The sequence below is a fragment of the Passer domesticus genome, chromosome 6 (genome assembly GCF_036417665.1).
Source record: "Passer domesticus isolate bPasDom1 chromosome 6, bPasDom1.hap1, whole genome shotgun sequence".
Taxonomy (NCBI): Eukaryota; Metazoa; Chordata; class Aves; order Passeriformes; family Passeridae; genus Passer; species Passer domesticus.
In genome coordinates, this window is record NC_087479.1 from 36,337,549 (window position 1) to 36,357,391 (window position 19,843).

Here is a 19,843-nt window from a genome sequence, read left to right on the forward strand (position 1 = left end):
CAGGTGGGGCTCCGTGCTTGGGAAACTGAGTTATAAAAATATTGCTTTTTTTCAATGGCCTTTGGAGATTGCTTTCTTAAAAGTAGGTGTTTTATGCTTTTGGTGTAGTTTGAGGTTAGAACACTGTTTTTTGTATCACAAAGTTCCAGTCAGAATTTGATCATGTTTTCCTTCACAGGGCTATGATGGCTCACCTGTCTGCAACCTGCAACCACAGCCATTTTGCCAGGCTCTTTCAGAAACAGCTTATCCAGGTAAATGACTTGGGTTGTTTAATGACTGTATACATCAAAGCAGATTTGATTCTTCCTTGGCCTGAGAAAACAAGCCATGTCTTGTAAGCTTCTTTGAGATTTTCCTATTGAAATTTTTTTGGGGAGAGACAAGTTTCAGGATGGGAATTTCTTTCCTTCTTCAGAAATAATCAGTAATAATTACCAATTAAGTCTCTTTAAATCAGGAATAAGGCATGCTGAGAACACAATGAGTTGTAAGCATTCATTCTTCATGGCTATTTACTTCGACCTTCTAATTTTAGTACAGTTATAGTTTCTGGAAATTTTAGGGATGTACTTTGACATTTGTCAAGTGCAGAGGTTCTCAGTTATGCTGGTTAGCAGCACGAGTGCAGAAATCTCTGGTTCTTCTGTGTAACACTCAGGCTGGTTTTGGTACAGTATTGCTGCTGTAGTTTAGAGGGGGGGTTGGCCAATTTCAAGCGTCATCTGACCATTGTAAATAAGGAAATGAAGAAGAAGATTCACAGTATTCTCTGTAGATGTGTGGCTTATTGGTGGGCTCCTTTTGGAGTGCAAAACAGCCACAAAACCTCACCTTGAGTGTCAGCTCACACACATTGCCAGGAAGTTGCAAGCTGTAAATTCCTCTAGCGTCAAGTCTGAGTTTGCATCAATGGCCCATCTGATTGTATGGGTGTGTTCATGGAAGTTGTGGGAAAGAGGTAAGATTAACTTTGTTGAATCAATAGGATTTAATTGGTGCTGTATTTCTCCTTTGTATCTGTGCCTTCTTAATGAAGACTGCAGGATTTCACAAGGGTAGCCAAAGATCTAAACAGATCTAAACTGGTGTCTTCAATGAATCCAATTTGTCTGTCTGGAAAGTGATTTGCAGAATCTTGTGTGTATTATGATACTCTTGCAGAAATGAACCAAGACTGAGGACTTGTGTCAAGGCCTGATAATTTAAAGGTAGAGAAGTGTAGCAAGACGTTCCCTTGCAGCATTGAAAGCAGTTGCCTTGTGGGTTTCTGTGTTAGTCTCAACCAACAGCCTGCTTAAGTAACTTGTAGGTAGGTGGCATTTCACCACAAGAGCAAAACAAGGCTGAGGCTTAAATTGAGAAATTTTGGGGCACCAGAAGTAGCACTTTTGCTGTTTCCTTACTTCCATATGCGTGAACTCTCACCTTACTGTTCTGGGCAGGGAAGAGTGGGAGCTGAATGAGTTTATTCTTTTTTCTAAATAGCAACATTATTGAAGGAGAGGAAGAGATTCTTTTTATTTCTAGAGCTGTGTTTGCTCTGCAAATGCTCAGGGAGAATTTTTGTTTCCTCCCTTGGGGAGGTGAGAATGCTCTGTTTGGAATAAATGGACCTAGTACTTGCTCACTTGATAGACATTCTTAAATGTTGCTTCTTTTTATTATGATCTCGCTCATCAAAACTATCATGACTTAGATGTAGGGATATGCAGTCAACTTTTCCTGTTGCTGAGTATTTACTCCAGGTTATGTCTGGAGTGCTGTATCCAGTCTTGGGCTCACTGACAGAAGGAAAGAAAGATACAGACTTACTAGAGCAAGTCCAGCTCAGGACTATGTAAATGATTAAGGCACCAAGCATTTTTTGTATGAGAAAAAAGTGCTGAGACCTGGGAGTATTCAGCATGGAGAAGAGAAGGCTCCAGGTTGTCTTAGCACTGTTATAAGTACCTGCTGGAGAGGAATGAAGAAGAGGGAGTGAGATTTTTCTCACTGGCAGGTCAGGAGGCTGACCCTGAACTGAGCAAGAGGGTTGGATTAGATGATCCAAGAGGCCCCTTCTTAACAGTTCTGTAATTCTTTGAGTCTTGAGTTGTATCTGTGTGTTTGAGGCAGTGGGGCATTAATTTTTAAATGTTATTTAACTCTGTGGAAGTTCAGGAAAACCTGCTCTGGGAATATGTAGTGCAGCATCATAGGCCTTGGAGACTGAGTTAAAGATCCTATGGAGTGGTTCATGAAGATCATGAGAGTGATAGGTATTCTCTCCACACATCCACACGTAGCCTGCTAGATATGCCCTAGTTAGATGTGTAGGATTGGAGTTCCATCTCACAAGACCTCTAGGCTGTGTATGGCCAAGGTGGGTAGCATGTTTTGGCAGGGGAAGCGTTGTTCTGTATGTTCCTGGACACCAGGAAAGATCATGCATGGATTACTCCAAAACCAGTCTTGTGAGGAAGGGATAATACGCTGGGTGAGAGATGAAGTGAAATGATGCCTTGTAATGAATATTCCACCTCGCTGCTCTTTCTGTCTCCTAAAGATGTGCAAAGGTCCTGTTGGTGGTGGTGCAAGCTGGGGAGACACCCCAGACCAGGATGTCCTCAATATGCTGGGCTCTGATAATCTGAGCCGTCTGAAGAGGCTGCAGGAAAGATTTGTTGTTCCTCAGAGCATCAGAGGGCCTTGTCCACCCCCTTCATTCCCAGGGTGCCAACAATTCTTCAGGGACTTCATCCTCAGTGCTGGAAGGTGAGCGGCCTGGGCTTGCTATTCCCTCTGAAACGTGTGGGCAATGGAAGCACCAGCATGTTTCTCTTGCAGCAGGGAGTTATCCAGAAAGTTTGGGACTAGATTATATGGTAATGATTTTTCTTCTATAAACCCTTAATATTTTTTTTGAGCTGTCAGCATTTTCCAGTGCCAAGGCATGCAGTGCTGCCTAGCAAGGACACTGGACTGGACAAATGCTTCTTGTGTGATAGTGCATGAAGCCAAGGTGTACAGGATGAAGCCAGGTTCATGGTTTTGTTTAATAATTTTTTCCACAATTCACAGCACAGGGGAATTGCAATTTATGTGATATTTTAATCTTAAATTCAGTTATTTTATAGATTCCTCCTTTGGCAGATCAATTTTATAATCCTTATGCTGAGACATAGCATCTCTGAAAAAGTACAAAAGAAGAGTGCAAATGAAGGTGGTCAGCCAGTCCTAAGTCTTCTCTCTTGCTTTCCTGTCAGTGTGTTATGTTGTATGTCTGTTCAATCTTGTTACAACTCATGAGACAAGCTTAAAATTCTGCAGTGTGTTAGTTGAGGTTTTACTGCTGTTTTCAGCCCAGTCTGACTCATCATCTTTTGCTGAAGTTACCAGTTCAATCAGCACCTGATGGATAGTCTGTGCCTGAAGATACTTGAACTGAATGGTCTTACTCTGGTGGAGCACGAGCACAGTGATGGGGAAGCAGATATGGAGGAACAGGTAGGCTTGCTTTGTGCATACACATCTGTCAGGAATTTCTCTGTGCTGTTCCGGTAGTCAGACAATTACTGGCTTGATTGTGAGTTGCTTGGAGCTTCCACCATGGTTTTTACAGGACAAGAGCTTCTTCATTTTGTTTTGTCATAACTCTGCAATTTGCTTATTTGTCTGAACCCCTTGCCACTTACCTGCATGCTTCAGGGTGCTTCATAGAAATGTCATGAGCGCAGAATAGTTGTGGAAGTGAAAGCCTCCTCTTTAGGTTGTTACAACTTGTGTTAGATCAATGAAATAGCCACGTCCAGTTGTGGCACCCCATTGCAATAAGTTCCTTGTTGCTTTTCCATATAGAAAGATTTTAGTTACATTGGATTTGTAGTCATCCCTGTTTATAGGTGTACTGGTGTTTCTTAAGTCTGCATATCAGAGGTGTCACAGCTTACAGTCTATTAGCAAAGGAGCAGCCAAAGATTGATGGAGACTTGCGGAGTGCTAGTGCTGTAAAGGGGGCAATGTAAGATCAGCTCTGCCTCTCATTGACTCTGAAGATCTCAACACAAAGATATGATTGAGCAGCTGCTTGTTTTAGCAAGCTCTTGAAAAATTCATTCTTGTGAAGAGGTGAAGCAATGGAGACAGAAGCAATTTAAAATACTTGATAAATATGTATTTTGGAAACTTACCTTTATTAAAAGCGGTGATGAAGCTATGTGGCCCTTTTACATGAAGGGAGTGGAAGTTCAGCGGAGACATTTGCTTTGCCAGTGTAGGCTAGCATTGCTTCAGCTCACTTTCCTTCATTTTAGGATGAAAAGAAGCGTTTCACCGTGGCCCTGTTGAGTCTCCGACTCCTCGCCAAGTTCCTGGGGTTCCTTGTTTTCCTGCCCTATCGCACTGCGGAGCAGCCAACCAGAGACCTGCAGGATTCCGCGCTGGCGCTGAGAAACCAAGTAAGAAACAGAGCACTGCCTTTTGCTGGACAGGCACTTCTAGGCCAAGGAGGATTGTGGTAGTCATGCACTTTCAAAGTGAGCCAGTGGCTCCTGGGATGATGTTGTTGTATGGTCCTGTGTCCCTGCTGCATATTCTGGGGTTGGGAACAAAGGAAAAAAGAATTTGTGTAACCTCAAAAAGAGGGAGCAATGCACCAATGGTACCAATGGTAAGGTACTCAGTCTTCTGTTATTTCTGCTAATCTGGGTCTGTCATACCAAAACTTTCACCTAGCTAAGACGTACTTATAGTGTAAAACCCGGCTACCAGGACTGGTTGTGTTAGTTTTGCACCCATCTCCCAGCAGTGTGTCACTGAATGGAAGCAATGGACCTTGACTCCACTTTGTACACAGTCAGGCTTTTAGCCTTGCTTTTGAAAGTTCTAGTGGGACCTTTGATTGCAGTCATAGTATGGTTTTTACCTCTGGTTATGTGCAAAGAAGTGTTTTCATTAGCCAGAAGTCACCAGTACAGAAGATGAAATCCTAGAAAGAAAAGTCAAGATATAGACAAAAGTTTTTCTATAAATAGCAAGAGATAACTTCAAGCTGCTGGTTTAACTTCTCTTGTCCTTTAAGACCCTGCCTGTACTGGATATATTAAAGCTTCTGAGACAATCTATTCGGGATCAACGTTCTGTCCTCACTATTCCTTGGATTGTGGAGTACCTTTCCCTTGTGGATCATATTGCTCCTTTCCTTGATTATTACAGGAAAGTGTTTGGTCTCTTGCTGCAGGTATACAGGTAAGAGCCTGGAAAAATCTATCTGTAAAGAACTTTTCAATGAATGTTTGATATTTTTTTTTGTGGTGCAAATCATGCATACTTTTTATCTTACATAAAGCTGCAAAGAGAATACAGCCTAAACTTGGGGATTAATACTTGATTCAAATATGTGTTTTTTATTAAGTAAACAAAATCTTTAAATCCCACTTGATCACTCTACATCTGCAGCTGTGGTTGACCTTCAAGCTGCAGCTTGAATTTTGACCTTAAACCTACAAGGTTTCCAATGCCTAAATAATTTTCTACTTTCCTTTCCTATATACATGAGAAAAATTTGAAGCACATTCTAGAGAATGGCTTGTCTAGTGTAAACTTAAGACAGGATGTTATGCAGGTACATACAACAAAGTAAAGCTTACTCTCAATCTTTAGGCAGACATACAAGGAATGTGTTCATGGTATATAGATAGTGTAATTGGTAAGGGAATGGTTTGGGAACGTTTTCCTTAATGAAAATTGAGCTACTGAAAACTGACACTCTGTCTTGCTGCTTCTGCTGCATGGCAGGTTAATGGTCCTTTCTGAAGACAAGGAGATGAGTTTCCTGAACAAGCTGCTGATCCTTGCAGTTCTGGGTTGGCTTTTTCAGGTAGAGTCTCCTCTGTGCATGTAATTCTTCTCTGAAGAAAAAGCAGGGCACAGAACTCAATACAAAATAGTATTGAAATGAATTAAAATACAATTGTTTGGTTTTTTATCTTGTTTTTTTACACTGGTGTGGGGTTTAAAGAATAACTGTATTTTAGTGGAGAATTAGTTTCCTTTAGTGGAATTGTGTGAAGCAACAATTTTTTTCCAATAGGAATTGTAATTGCATCTGAAGTACATTCTGTATTTACTAATCTACAACCTTGCACGAAAATTGACAGCTGATTCCTGTTAGACCTGGAAGCTCTTGTTACAAAGATAGTGTGCTAGCTGTCAGCCTTGAATTGCTGAGGAATTTATTAGATAGAGGGATGGTGTATGATGAACTTTTAAAATTCTTTTGTGCCTCCAGTTGGAAGCAAGGTAATTACTTAGCAGGAACCTGTTGGAAATGTGGAAGATGCTGTATGGGGAGGATAAGAAAGGTGGCTTTTGTTACTGTGATTAAAATAAGTCTTTAATTTTATGGAAAGTTCTCAGGGCAAGAGGATCCTTAGTGCTAGGGGTTATCTTTTGTGGGTGGCAGGGTGGTGAGATTTTACTGTCCTGTTTTCAGAAATGGGGGAAGTTACTGATTGCATTTATGGTTGCAGCTGCTGGGTTTTCTGTTTCAGGTTCCATCAGTCCCTGAAGAGTTGTTTTTTACTGCTGACGACAGGCAGGAGAGATTTGTGATGGATACTGTGACATCTGCTCAGGCTTTGGTGAGTTAGTGCAGCAGCATGTCTTCTGAATCAGTGAGGGAAGATGGACCTACCACTTCCTCAGGAGCTGTCAGATTTGATCAGGAACTTGGCTTCAGGGCCGCTGCACTGAACATATGGAGGCCAATGGATGTGATGCCCACTTTGTCCAAAGGCCTCAGTTGCATCTGTGTTATGGGTTGTGAACTCTGTGTTGAAGCTCTGGGTTTTCTGTCAGGCAGGAGCCATCTCACCTGCTGCAATAATTTGCAGAACAGGTGCCAAGTTATGCTGGAGGATCAGATGCTGTTTTCCTGCAAGGTGAGCTGACAGAGCTGTAGCCCTTCCCAGAAATAAGCAAAAGTAATGGTGAACAGAAATAGAAAGGTGGGACTGTAAGAGCAAGGTTGCTCTTTGTGAGATCACCTGTTTTCCAGTGTCATGATAAAGGGTGACTGAACTGAAAATGGTGTGAGCATGCAGGAAAGGAGGTGAGGGTGTGGCATGTGTGATGTTTCAGATGATTCCTAGACATGCAAGGAGATATATAGTATTCCATGGAAAAGTGGTATGGATGCTCGGATATATTTCCTTGGTGGATGGGATCTGAAATTCCTGTTCCTCCTCTGGCCCTGCATGTGCTGTGTTAATACTGAGGTGACATTCTCCATGGCATGGTGTTCCAGGGAGTCTGGATGAAGGCACTTGTGGAGGTGTAATGCATAGCAGATGTGCCTCGTTTATTTTCCTCCATGGAAAGGTTTCTCCCTTATGCTTAGAAGCTGTTGCAACAATCCCGGTTCCCTTCTCAAAGGCAGCTTTCAACTGGGCTTTGACAGTGATCAGGGGCAAAGGCTGGACTACACTAGCAAAATGAAGAGCAGCTCATTCTGTGTTACATGGACTGAACACTTGAGCTGCAAAGTTCATAATTTTACTGTGTATTTGGAACCCAGCTATTGTTGTCATGGAAAGGTAGCCCTGAAACCTGCCTGTGACTGCATGTATGGGATTTCTGACTTGAAGACTGTTTATTTTGTGCTGTGTCCTTTTAGCATTTCCTTCATTTTCTCACCAGGACTTTGTACCCTTGGTGGATCAGCAATTACTTTATACCTGCTGTCCCTATCTTGGTAAGTATTTTACTTATTTTTACTATATACATAAAATATATTGGTAGGTATTTACTTTTATTTATTCAGTTGTTTATATTTGTTGTTTGGTACTGTGAGTCCTTGGATCACCTTTCTTACTCCTCTTCACAACTTAAGGTCTCAGTTGTGTATGCAAGAACCTTGATAAGAAGCTGTATTGCAGAAGCTCCTGCAGCTGTGGATAGTATCTGGTGAAGCTGGGGGAGGGAGGTTACCTAGTCAGGATAGTTGATCCACAGAGCTTGAATCCAGAGGGACAGGGGAAGCCACCCCTCACAAGCTGTAAGGAAGCATTTCAACAGCACAGCTTTTCTACCCTAGGTGTAGGAAGAGGTGTTTATGCTGCAAAGAGTGTCTTAATTCTTGAGCAGATTTCTGCTGCCAGGCAGAGGGGAAGAATCTTTTTGTGCCCTGGTGTTTTGTCAGGTTGTTTGAGATAGCTTTTCCATGGGATCTGTCTACCAGTTGTAAAATTCCTCTCTGTAGACTATTAAATAGAGTCCCAGATGGGGACACGTTGCTCTTCTTCTTGGGTCTTAGTAGGAAAACTGTATGTTAAACCTGTATCACAAAACTTCTAGGGGTGAATGGGTTGTCCAGCTTTTCCCCCAGGATTTGCTCCTGACTCTTGGAATTTTGTGTAACTGCTCCCTTTGTTGTCCTTGTAGAATTTACGGTTCTTGCTTGCCATGCTAAAAGGAATGCACAAAAATAACTGCTCCCTCCTCCTTCTGAACGAGTCCCATCTGCTAGAGGGCTTTTCAGAAGTTTCCTGTTTTCAGAGCCTTGCTGTGCCCTGCATGTGTGGGATGCCCCCTCTACTTCACTGAAGCTTCTGCTTCTGTAGAAACTGAGAGAATCTGCTCTGGGAGCAGGACTGGAAAAGTGAAACTCTCGTTCTTGAGTTTTAATGTTAGTTTTTCTCCTTGCTTATGGAGTTGATGATTGCTTTTACATGTTTTCCTGTACAGGTGAACTGCGTAAACTACTTGCTTCTTTTGTGGCTGGTAGTGGAGGGAAAAATGGTGGTTTTATGAGGAAAATCACTCCCACAGCTGCAGAGTCCTTAGCACCCAAGGCTTCTGTCACACAGCGGAAACTGCAGGTAACGAAATTAGGGAGTCACAAGGGGGAAAGGGACAGGAGAAATTTGCTTGTGTGAGTGTAGGGTTATACAGTGATCTCTTAATGCCAGGGAAAGAATGGACCTAGACAGCAGGGGAACATTGTGTTTAACAGTCAGGTATCTTTACTCCCTGTTTTTCTGTTACAGTCATGTGGCTGGGATATGGTGTCAGTGCTGAAATCCAGATAGCCTCTGTAAACATTCTTGCAGCTGGAGCAACTAGTCTTATTTGTTTCCTTCTTCTTTAACATAGAACGTTGGTATGTTTCTCATACTTTGTTTCAGTTAGATTGTAGCCATGCTTTCCACTGAAAGAAGGACATATGTAGGAGCTTACAGGATTACCAGCCTGTAAAAGGGCTTGTTCTTCCCAAAACAAGCCCTCTGTGGTGACTCACTACTAGTAGATACTGTCAGAACTCTCCCATTTCCCTTTACAGATCTTTTGTAGCTTCAGAAACCCTGGTAATAAACTTTAAGTGGTTAGAAGGGAATAAGGAGTAAAACTGGGATGATGAATGCTACAGTAGCAGAAGGTTCTAGTGGAGGCAAACTGTCTTGTTGTTGATCTCCAGAAGGTGGTTCTGTCCATCCCTGTGTTGGTGAGAAGAGGCTCTGGAGTGCTCTAATCAACTGTAGTGCTTTCTCTTGAACAGATGGATTTGGAGCAGGCCTTCTTCCACAACCAGCCTCCTTCCCTACGGAGAACAGTGGAATTTGTGGCAGAGAGGGTGGGATCCAACTGTGTTAAGCACATCAAGTAAGTGCTGGTCACCTGTTCTGTGACTTCATAAGTAACTTTACATTATAATTAGACAAAGAGTTGATCCTTTAAAGTTGTGTGTATGGGGGAAAGAAGCTTCCCTGGGGGTGTGCTGTGTAGCAGAACACCAAGGCTGTGTAAGAACACAGGCTGTGTAGGACTGACCAGCAACAACTGCTGTTGTAGACAGGAATTTGTGAAGGAATGTAGAGAGGAGGGGGATACATCTGTGGGACATTTTGTATGTGAATGCAGTGCAGCATTGAGACTTTGTAGCCTGTTCAGAGCATTCTTGCTAATGATAGGAAAATCTCATATCAGAAATGACCTCTGGAGGTCACTTGATCCAAACTCCTGCTCAAAGCAGACCCAGCTTTCAAGTTAAGTCAGGTTTATTGGCACCTTTTCCAGTTGGAAAAGTTTCCATCTCTTAAGGATGAGGATTCAGCCACCTCTTTCTACCATGTTCCAATGCTTAATTTTCCCAGGCTTTGTGAAAAATGTTTCCTTATATCCTGTCAGAATGTCTATCCATTGTTCCAGCTTGTGGATATTCCTGTCAATCTTTAGCAGTACTCTTCCTGGAAGTCTTGTTCTGCCTTCTTTGTAAATTTCCTTCTCCCTTCAGCTTTTTCTTGTCTCCAGGCTAGGTGAAACTGACTCCCCCTTGTAGGTGTGTGCTCCAGCATCGCAGCTATTTCAATAATTTTTTTCCTTTCTCCTGCAGTTACTCAAATTGTCAATGGCTTTCTTGTCCTGAGATCCCAAAACTGGACACACTACTCCAGATGCAGCCTCACAGTGATGAGGGAAGCAGTAACTTCCCTTGACTCACTGGCTGCACTGTTGCTATTGTCAGCCCAGTATAAGGTTGGCTTTCTTTGGACACTCCTAACTCCCTTCCCTTGTTGTGGGACCCCCAGGTCCTTTCTGCAGAGCTGCTCTGTAGCCAGTAGACCCCAGCCTGTACAGGTGTGCAGTCAGCCCATTTCTTCCTCTTTTCACAGCCCTCCTGTGTGGCAGCCCTGCCCTCCAGCTCATGAGCTTGCTCAGTTTGCACTGTTCTGTTGTCCAGCTTGCTGAAGGCATTAGGTGTTATCAGCCCCTCAGAAATGGTGGTTGCAGTGGGCTGCTGCTGACATCTTTGAGCTTCTGAGCACTGTCAGTTGAGCGTACAAGGTATTGCTGCCAGAAAGGAGACCTGTAACCAAATAAGTTTTTAGTAAAACCTTGAATCTTAGTACTGTTTTGGTGTCTTCATTGCTGTTGTCTTCCATACACACAGAACAAGGAGATGATACAGATGTGATACAGCCCAATTAATTCATTTGTAGTAGAGTGACTTATTGCATTTGAGATGGGTATCCCCCTAAACTGGGGAGACGAGCTGGGTACACTTAGTGTGCACTGTTTCTTGTATTGATTTCAATCTGCCTGATTGTTCTTTGTTTTGTTGCAGGGCAACACTGGTAGCAGAGCTAGTTCAAAGGGCTGAAGCCATGTTGCAAGATAAAGTGAAGGAGGAGGATGTTAATCATGACAAACTGCTTGAAGAGGTGTGCACTCATCTGTATGAGGAAGGGGCCCAGGCGCTCATCAAAGGCAGAGAGTAAGGAGGAAAAGTTATTTAAATCTGTGCCTTCCTATCTCTTCTTACTGCAGAATCTGTAAGCCTAATTTAGTTTGGCCTGTCATGCTCAGGTTCTGGTAATTATAAACCATGCCCTCTACTCTTCTTATGGTGAATGCTGCTGTGCTCCAGCCAGCTAGTACTGCATTTGTAGGAAGGAATAAAGGTGATTTGTGTCCCTCTGCTCCAAACAGACATCCACTGCAGCTATTGTATTTCCCCTCTTTGGAAAATTGATATTGCAGCTTAGTTGCTTGTAATTACCCTTTCCTTGTCTGGTTCTTTTAATCTGATTTATTGCATTGCTACATAATAAACCTCTGAGTGTTGTCCAAGAATCTAGACTAATCCTGTGGCATACTTTCTTCCTTTTCTTGTAGATTTTGCAAAAAAAAAGGTCCTGAGGCAGTAAGGGTGTTGTTGCCAGAAGAGACATCTGCAGCAGTATGTATTTTCCCTAAAACTTATTAAAAGCCTCGACTTTAAGTCTGGATCATTACCATTTTTCCATTGCTGCTTCACTTTTCCCTTAATAGCTCAGGTAAAGAAAATCTATTGATGCCCTCATGGGAGGACTGAGAGATAGCTAAGAAGAGTCACTCCTACTTCTATGCCTTGCATATTCTGGGTAAAGTGGTACTCCAGCTCATAGCTGACTAATGAGGCTAGAATGTTATAGAAATTGCATTTAACTTGCAGTCATAATGCATTTGTTTTAGCATCAACTTCCACAAGAGTTGATGAGGTTTTTGGAAAATCAAGATGGCCCAGTTGTTTGCTCAAACCAGCTGTTTCCATAGAGGTGGTGGTGTTCAGTTTAACTGTTGCATGCCAAAATTAAGCTTTTTCCTCTAGACTTCTTTCTGAATTTTCACTGACTGCAGTGCTGTGGCTGATAGTAAATCTCCTATCATTTGTTATCCTCCCTGTAAAGGTTTTAAGTAGTGCAGAAAACATTGCAGTGGAACTGGCTACTGAGAGAGCCTGTGGCTGGCTCTCTGCCAACATTGCAGGTGAGTCTTTTTACCTTGAACTGGAGCTTCTAACCTGTGAATTGTACTCTTTTTTCTGAGATCAAGAGACAGATAGTGTTATAAAGTACTTGGTCCTGCTCATTTTTCTTTTAGTGGAAAGTATGTAGTTGCTCTGTTCCTCCTTGTTTAGGCAGAATAGAAATGATTTCTAGCTCTAAGAACCTTCTTTAGGGATCTTTTGGGCTTGGCCCATGGTAGTGATTTTTAGTTATGGAGTCTTGTAGGATGGTGAGAGTAAATGCTATGGAAATGTCATTTAGGCTGAAGTTGCCTTAGCACTTCCAGGGTATACAGACAACTGCTTTTCAAGCCATCTTATGGTTCACGTGTACAAAGTGCTTCTGAAATCTCCTGTAAAACAAACAGTTCTTGGACTGGATGTGTTTTCTGCAGGCTGAAGGCAAATATAGTCCTTTTATTCTGTAATACTGCACTGGCAAATCTTCAGAGTCTCTGAAAACCTATTTTTTCAAGAGGTTGTGCCAAAAGCCTGGGGAGGAATGTCCAAGTACCATTTGCAGCCACAGGAGTTTAGTGTTTTGGATGCTGATCAAAATGTATTTTGGTAGAAGACATGGTTTTTATGGGCACAGTGGTTGAACTGGTATGATCACAGTGAATCAGCTTTCTACTTTGGCATTGCCTTCTGGCTTAGCTACTGTGTTTGTTAAACCCATGGAAATATTTTTATGGGAAGTGAGATGAGTTGCCAGTTGTACCTGGCAGTGATGGGAGGCTGCCTTCTACACCTGTGGGTCAGTACACCCTCCCCACGTTTGCCTCTGCACATTAAATGTAGTGGGAGGTCAGAGAGAGTGGGTTGAAAATGTAAACTGTCTTTTTTCCTTATTCGCTGTGGCCCTTGGAATGAGAGGCTAAGAGTGTTTGAAAATGATTCTCTGCTTCAGTGGAGACAGAAACTGAAGCAGACAGGATTTGTTCTCTGTTCTCTATAGCACTCATCAAAAGGGAAGTGAAGGCAACCTTCAACAGAATGCTGAAAGTCCCAGGATTTCCCTTGCCGGGTGAGGATGCTCTTGAGTTGAGAAGGGACTGTCCTCCAGGCTGCCAGCACTGTGCTCCATTTCCCTCCCAGATCATCAATGAGATTAAGGTACACAGTATTCACTTCCTGGCTTGCCAGTTTTTCACATTGGTGGTTTTGTGATTTGTTTTTATTGTTGTTTTGTGGGGTTTTGTTTGTTTGTTTGGGGTTTCTTTAAGAGAATGTTCTGGTTCTGAGGAGGTGGCTGTGGGGAGTGCTTAGGAAGCACGATGAAAGGTTCTCAGGTTTTTTCCAACCCTTGCTTGCTGTGTCTGGATCAGAGTTCCCTGTTAGGAGTGCTGTCTCAAATACAGGATTTCTGGTAGCATGGTAGTGTGGCCTTTTTGATATGAGTAGAATGGAAACCACTGTGGACCCCATGGTATTGTGTGTAATTTCACAATCATTTAACCTATGTACCCCATCAGGAAAAGAATTCTGAGCACCTCACCTTTTACTGTTACGTATTTGGCCTATGTTTTTTGCAACTGCTTCTGCTTGACAGACAAGTAATGCTGGTTATCACTGTCATTGCTTTCCCAGCAGTTGTGTGAAAATGAGTTCACATCCTTTAATGCTTTCTTGATTGTGCTAAAATAAAAAAAGGAGGGTAAGTTGTATGAGGAAACCTCTGGGTTGGCACTGAAGCTTCCCTGACAGTATAAGAGGGATCTGGATTTTCAGGGTAGCACTTCTATCCTGAACTGCTTGCTGTGCTGTGAAATTTATCTAGAGCTTTCAGTGCTTTCCTTCACTTTTAAGAAATATGAAGTTGTTGCCATCATTACATTTTACTTTGTAACATTAGTGAGAACTCTGCTAGAAATTGAGATCTTGGTAAGGTTGTGAAAAATCAGCTTTACTCTGTCTTATGAAATGTATAGGTACTGACTTAGGTTCTGGTTTTAATGAGGACCCAAGAACTATTTGTGAACTGCTCTGTCACGGGTCCAAGGATGTGTTTGTGGAAGTGCAGGATACTAATGTGTGTTACTGTTGTCTTCCTCATCAAGGATGTGCTCTGTGTTGCTGTGGGCCCACGGGAGGAGGGTGAAGTGGTTGACTACGTGTGGCTGGAGTGCTTGCTGGGAAGGTTGAGTCAGACACTTCGATGCAGAAAGGTAGAAGATGTAAAAAAGCAACATAAACTCCCTTTGAATCACTTTGGGCTGTCTTGATACCTGTAAACTTTTTAATTTGCCTTGCCTCACAGTTGAATTCAGTTGAGGAGTTTTTATTTGAGCTCAAATGTGGCAATGTTGCACTGCATTCTTTTATACTGTGTAGATCTGCTTGTTACTGCAGTTTGCCTTTGTGAATCCCCTTTTCATATATGACCTTTTTGTCTTTCAGTCTTTAGTGGTCCCCTCATTACAGCTCTGTGCTTCTTGATGTAAATTGCCTGCTCATCTTGGATATTTTTTATCCCTTGTGAAGCTCTGTTTTGTCCAATCTGCTGTAGGGGGAAAAAATAAAACTTTTTTTTTGTATTTTCCAGTTCATATGTCCCACATCAGAACAGCAGCTGGCCAAGTGCACAGTTGAGTTGGCATCTTTGCTGGGTGAGTTATGATAAGCTATTTAAGACTGAAATCTGTTATTACAGTTCTCTTAGATCCTTGAGGTCAGAGATATAAGTGTCTAGAGCTCATGGATGTTTCATTCTCTTTGCTGTCACTGAGTCTGAAGATTTTTTTCTGTCAATTTGGGTGGTTGCTGTTATTCCCTGTTACATTCTGCAAAACAGAATTGTACAGTGAGTAACCATCCCTCTGATCTGTTTCACATCTGTTGTTTTTTATTTATTGACATCTTCAGTTAAATATGGGATATGTTTTCCAGTATTTCTGCCTCTGAAAAATTGTGGTTGAGTTTGGGCTTTTTTCCCTAAAAGTAAGGACCTTTTCCATTACATTATGTTTTTGTGGCTCTTTAAGGGAAAGAGTGGACGTAAATTGTTTCCTGTGAACATTTCCAGTCTGTTTTTTTCTCTTGCTCTGATGTGTAGATATAGTTTTTCTCTGAGCAGGGGCTTCTGATCTCAGTGCAGGTGGGTTCTTCATTGGCAGCCTTCTAATTTTGTGTGTTTAGAACCAGCTTTAGAAGTTTTATACATAATTTCCAGGAGGCAGTTCACATCTGAATATTGTGAAATTTTTTCTGGGGGCAGCAGTGTCAACCTGTCCTGTTCCATTAGGCTGTACCAAGGAAGAACTGGTATCTTCCTTCTGTTTATGTTCATCTGCAGTTAAGCACTGTTCAGTTTTACTTTCACTTGTGTGAAGTCATGTAACTCTGCCTATAGTTTAAACTATGGACAGCTGTTCAGTCTGTCTATAGACTTCAATGTTGAACTGTGCTACTCTTCTCTCCTTTGCAGTAACACCTAGGTTCTCTTTGACTAAATATTAGGCTGACTTTCAGGAGTTGGGGCTATTTTCCAACCAATTGGTCTTCTTTGCTGAGGAATAGAAATTTCCTCCGATGTCACACTGTCTGTATAGTTTCAAAGCTCATAATTTTGAAATATTGAGCTAATATTTCCAAACTCCAGTCCTCTTAGATTCACTAGTTTGTACTCCCTAAGTGTGATGCTGAACCAAGACGATGACTATAAAAGGAAATAACGCAGCTATAGGCATTCAGTTTTCCTCCTCCTGTTAGTTTCAGATCGTGTTCCTCTGAGTCTTGGGATCAAATCCCCAGAGAAGAGCCCTGAGAGGCTGCGTGTAAAGAACAATCCCACCTACAGCCTCCTAAAGCTGCTGTTCTCCATCTGGAAGGAGGACTTTGGGACATCTGTGCCTGTGCAGCTGATCTTCAGCAAGAAGAACATGGGTTATCTTGCAGAAGCCAAGCAGAGAGAGGTAAAGCTCATTCTGATGTGGGAGCAGGCTGGCACTCGTGTAGGAGCTCTGCCAGCCCGCAGTGCTCACTGGTGGCTCGTGTGACTGAGGCCAGCGGGTTTGGTCACTGCTGGCTGGCCTTGTTTCTGCAGGGCAGTGAAGGAGAGGGACATGCACAGCTTGTCAGGGGTTGGTACCTGCCTGGGGGGCTCTCAGGAAGGCACAGTTTTGGTTTGGAACCAATGGCAAAATGACCCATTTGAGCAAGGACACGTGACTGTCATCAGTAGCATTCTTGTGCCTTTTATCAGCTTGTATTTCTGCATGCCTGTTGGTGTTACAAGCACCCCAACAAAAGCTGAAAATCACCCTATTTATTGCAGGCTAAACCCAGCTTATTTCAGGAATCAAATAATTTTTCACGCTGTTCTTGATCAGGCAGGAATTAAATACTTGGTGTATTTATAAACTGAGAATTTATAATACCATATACATACTTTATGGTAGAAGATAATGTATGAACTAAAGGAATTGTGTTCACTCATTGTGGACATTGCTCTTGTCCTCATTGTCACACACAGATAGATAATGTGCTTGCTTCTTTTTTCCATGTTCTGATCCAAAAAGAAAAGCATGAATTATATATGGAAAAAGAAACAAGCACACAATCAATTTTTTTGAGTTGTTATTATTTTCTTCTCTTGTGCAGTGGGATTTATTCCTTCTCCTGCTTCATGGTCTTATAGAACATGAACTAATGAGAGCTAGTGAAATCCAGAGTTGCCTGCATATCCTTGAAGAGCTCCCTTGGCCCTCAGTAAGTAATTAGATATGCATGAACAATAAGTGAAATAAAAAGTAAAGCTATGTAAACAGGAAATCCTTGTGTTTTAATTTAATATAGATAAGGCCCATAACCTTCCCATCTGTTGTTCCTGCTTGATGCAAAGGAAGGACTGGTTTCCAACAAGCTTGTTTCTGCTGCTGGTGTTTGGCTGAAAGCTGTACTTGTGTGAATCCAACATTGCCTATGCAGTGGAAACATTTCCAAGAAAACTGTAAACCACTTTGGAGACCAGCTGGCTCAGTTACCAGTTTTCAGTTCTAGTCTGAGTGTGCTTGCTGCCTTCCAGCTGAGAATGATGTGTTGGGAAGCATCTTAACTGACCAGTCTTGCACTTCAATCCCTGTGCCTCCTACCACCAGAGTGTGAGAGCATTCAGAATGTTCTAGAGAGGGGTCTCACTATTCTGGCCACTATCAAAATGTAGGAATCTACTCAAATGCCTTGCTAAAAATGGAGAGTATTCCAAGGCTGGTGAGCACTTGCATGTTGGAGTTGTTTAAACCATTTAAATTATGGCAGCAATCTTGTCTGAGAAGGGTGTGGGGATCAGAGGGGAGACTGAGCATGTCTGCAGGCATTCATCATTGCAATCAATTCTGTAGTTCCTCTAGGTTTTTGCACTGGAAAACCATCAACATGTTTAACCTTGTAAAGTTCTTTATGGAAAAATTAAGTCAGCCTCTTTTGTTTCTATTACTAAGGGTTCTCTGGTTTGTGTCTGTTACAGGATTTCATAAAAGACCTGAAAAGGCTGTCCCGAGTATTTGTATCAGAACAGCAGATGGAGGAGCCCAGAACTAACCCCTGTGAGCTGACCAGACAATCTCTAGCTACTGTGACCACACAAAGTTAGCAGAGGTGGATTCTGTGGTCAAAAATTACTAATGAAGATGCAAGTGGAATTTTCAGTGTTTCTGAAAGGATTGGGAGCTCTTTGCTGGGAGCACACTGAAGCTAAGAGGTCACTGTGCAAAACCTGCGCTGGGCTTTCTGTCACGGACATTTTGCCGTGGTGACTCTGCTGAAGGATTTACATCAGCAAATGTATCTCCAAGTCAAAAATCTCTAAAGCACCTTGATTGTATCTCAGAGCAGCTGTTGTTTGGACTCAGAGACACTTTTTGTATTTGTGCAGCAACAGGCTGTGACCAAACCCAGGAATCAACTCAAGTTACTGTGAGTGATCAGAGATTGTTTCTTGGTGGCTGTCTCTTAACTCAGTGTGACTTCTCATGTTGTTTAACAAATCCTCTACAGTCAAGGGAGGGAAGAGGTGAGCCTATACGACACAGAGATGTGCCTATATTTATTTTTCATTGTAAGCTCAGTGTTGAAGGTTTGATTTTAATTTTTTAAGACTGATTTTAAAAGTTAAACCATATTAAATAAATCCACTAGACCATTGATGGCATCATTGCTAAAGGATGCTTAAGTGTTTTTCCATCTCTTGTTGGAAACAGAATTTGCAATTCCCAGGGTTTTTCATAGAAATAAGGAATAAAATATCTGTTTATATTTTTTACTGAAGACAGTATTTTTAAGACACTTTTATAGTTGTGAACATAAATGGCATCTGGCTGCTATTCACTGTTTTTTAAATAATTTTTCTTGCCTTGAGTTTGGGTTTTATCAGTCAGGAAGTGCTGCAGCAAGAGAACAACAGCCTGGAAGAGCAGACAAAGTAGTGAAGAAGCACTGGAGAGTGGGTTTTGAAAGGGGCCCATTTCTTGGAGGACAGTGGGCATTTTCTGCCCTTACAGACAGATGGTCACAGCAAGAGTGTGACCTCCTGTTCACTCCCTTCTTTCCAAGTATGTCCTTGAGCTGAGGATCAGGGACTGCTGATGAGTAGCAGAATATGTTTAGGTGTTCATCAGCTATCTCATGGGATTCCCTCCCTCTGCCCCAAAGCAGTGAGGACATTATTTCCTTTTGTCTAGGAGTGTCCTATTTTTGTAGGTTTTTCCAGAAAGCAAGTTCTGTGTTATTTAAGAACAGCCTCTGGACAAGGTGAAGCCCAGGGCTGTTTAGCTTGCTAATTTACTAGCCTCTTCCCTGTACAAGGTGAGAAAAGGTAACATCTTGGAGTTAGTGATTCAAGCAAAACTACAGACAGAACTCATTAGGTAGAACTGTGGCTTCTGTTAAAATATGTGATACAGAAAGAGAAATCATAGAGGTGCATTAGTGTCTGAACTATATTGTAATTTTTCTTGTCTTGTTAACTAAGCACTGTATTGAAAGACTTGGCAGGTTCCACCTGCGTTCCTCTTTTTAGGGGCTTTCTGATGTGAATGAAAGTCCCCAAAAGTAGGCGTGCTGCAATACAAATACAAATGGAACAATTCAATACAAATTGAAGAGCAAGTACACCATATCATGCCATACCTGCTCCCTGAGGCTGAGTATTATGTGATGTTTTGCTGCAGATCTCATTTGAAGTTGTTGTCATAATAAACGTTATTAAATGTCTTGTCTTGTGTTCAAGGTGTCAGTAGAGAACCTCATGGTATCAGGCTGAAGAACAAAACAGGTACCTTGGCACAAAGGGTAGGGCAGACAAAGGGCAGCACAGATCTCCTGTCTGGCCTGTCAAGCTTCTGCTGAAATAGAAATCTACTTGGTTATGTAAGGGAGGGCAGGGTGCTGAAAGGGGAAGAAGCTGGAATCCATAAGAGATAAAAAAGGTGCTCCTGGTTCTGGCATGGATTTATTTGGGTGTTGTAAAACTGTTTGCATAGCTATCATGGCCACAGCCATTTTCATGAGATCAGTGTACTGGAATTGTCCTTCTCA

At 42.1% G+C, this 19,843-nt stretch overlaps 1 protein-coding gene across 1 annotated transcript in view; it reads left to right on the forward strand.

Annotated features, from left to right (window-relative positions):
- CDAN1 (codanin 1) overlaps window positions 1-19,523 on the forward strand; it is a 32,139-nt gene extending 12,616 nt beyond the window's left edge. Inside the window, exons 10-28 of the mRNA XM_064424528.1 lie at window positions 179-254; window positions 2,549-2,757; window positions 3,375-3,489; window positions 4,296-4,439; window positions 5,063-5,229; window positions 5,779-5,860; window positions 6,534-6,623; window positions 7,681-7,735; window positions 8,728-8,861; window positions 9,539-9,642; window positions 11,105-11,254; window positions 11,656-11,719; window positions 12,210-12,288; window positions 13,266-13,423; window positions 14,368-14,475; window positions 14,853-14,916; window positions 16,019-16,221; window positions 16,910-17,017; window positions 17,775-19,523. Of these exons, the coding sequence (XP_064280598.1) occupies window positions 179-254; window positions 2,549-2,757; window positions 3,375-3,489; window positions 4,296-4,439; window positions 5,063-5,229; window positions 5,779-5,860; window positions 6,534-6,623; window positions 7,681-7,735; window positions 8,728-8,861; window positions 9,539-9,642; window positions 11,105-11,254; window positions 11,656-11,719; window positions 12,210-12,288; window positions 13,266-13,423; window positions 14,368-14,475; window positions 14,853-14,916; window positions 16,019-16,221; window positions 16,910-17,017; window positions 17,775-17,900 (2,236 nt within the window). The 3' untranslated portion in view covers window positions 17,901-19,523. The remainder of the gene's footprint in view (window positions 1-178; window positions 255-2,548; window positions 2,758-3,374; window positions 3,490-4,295; window positions 4,440-5,062; window positions 5,230-5,778; window positions 5,861-6,533; window positions 6,624-7,680; window positions 7,736-8,727; window positions 8,862-9,538; window positions 9,643-11,104; window positions 11,255-11,655; window positions 11,720-12,209; window positions 12,289-13,265; window positions 13,424-14,367; window positions 14,476-14,852; window positions 14,917-16,018; window positions 16,222-16,909; window positions 17,018-17,774) is intronic.
- The last annotated feature ends 320 nt before the right edge of the window (window positions 19,524-19,843 follow it).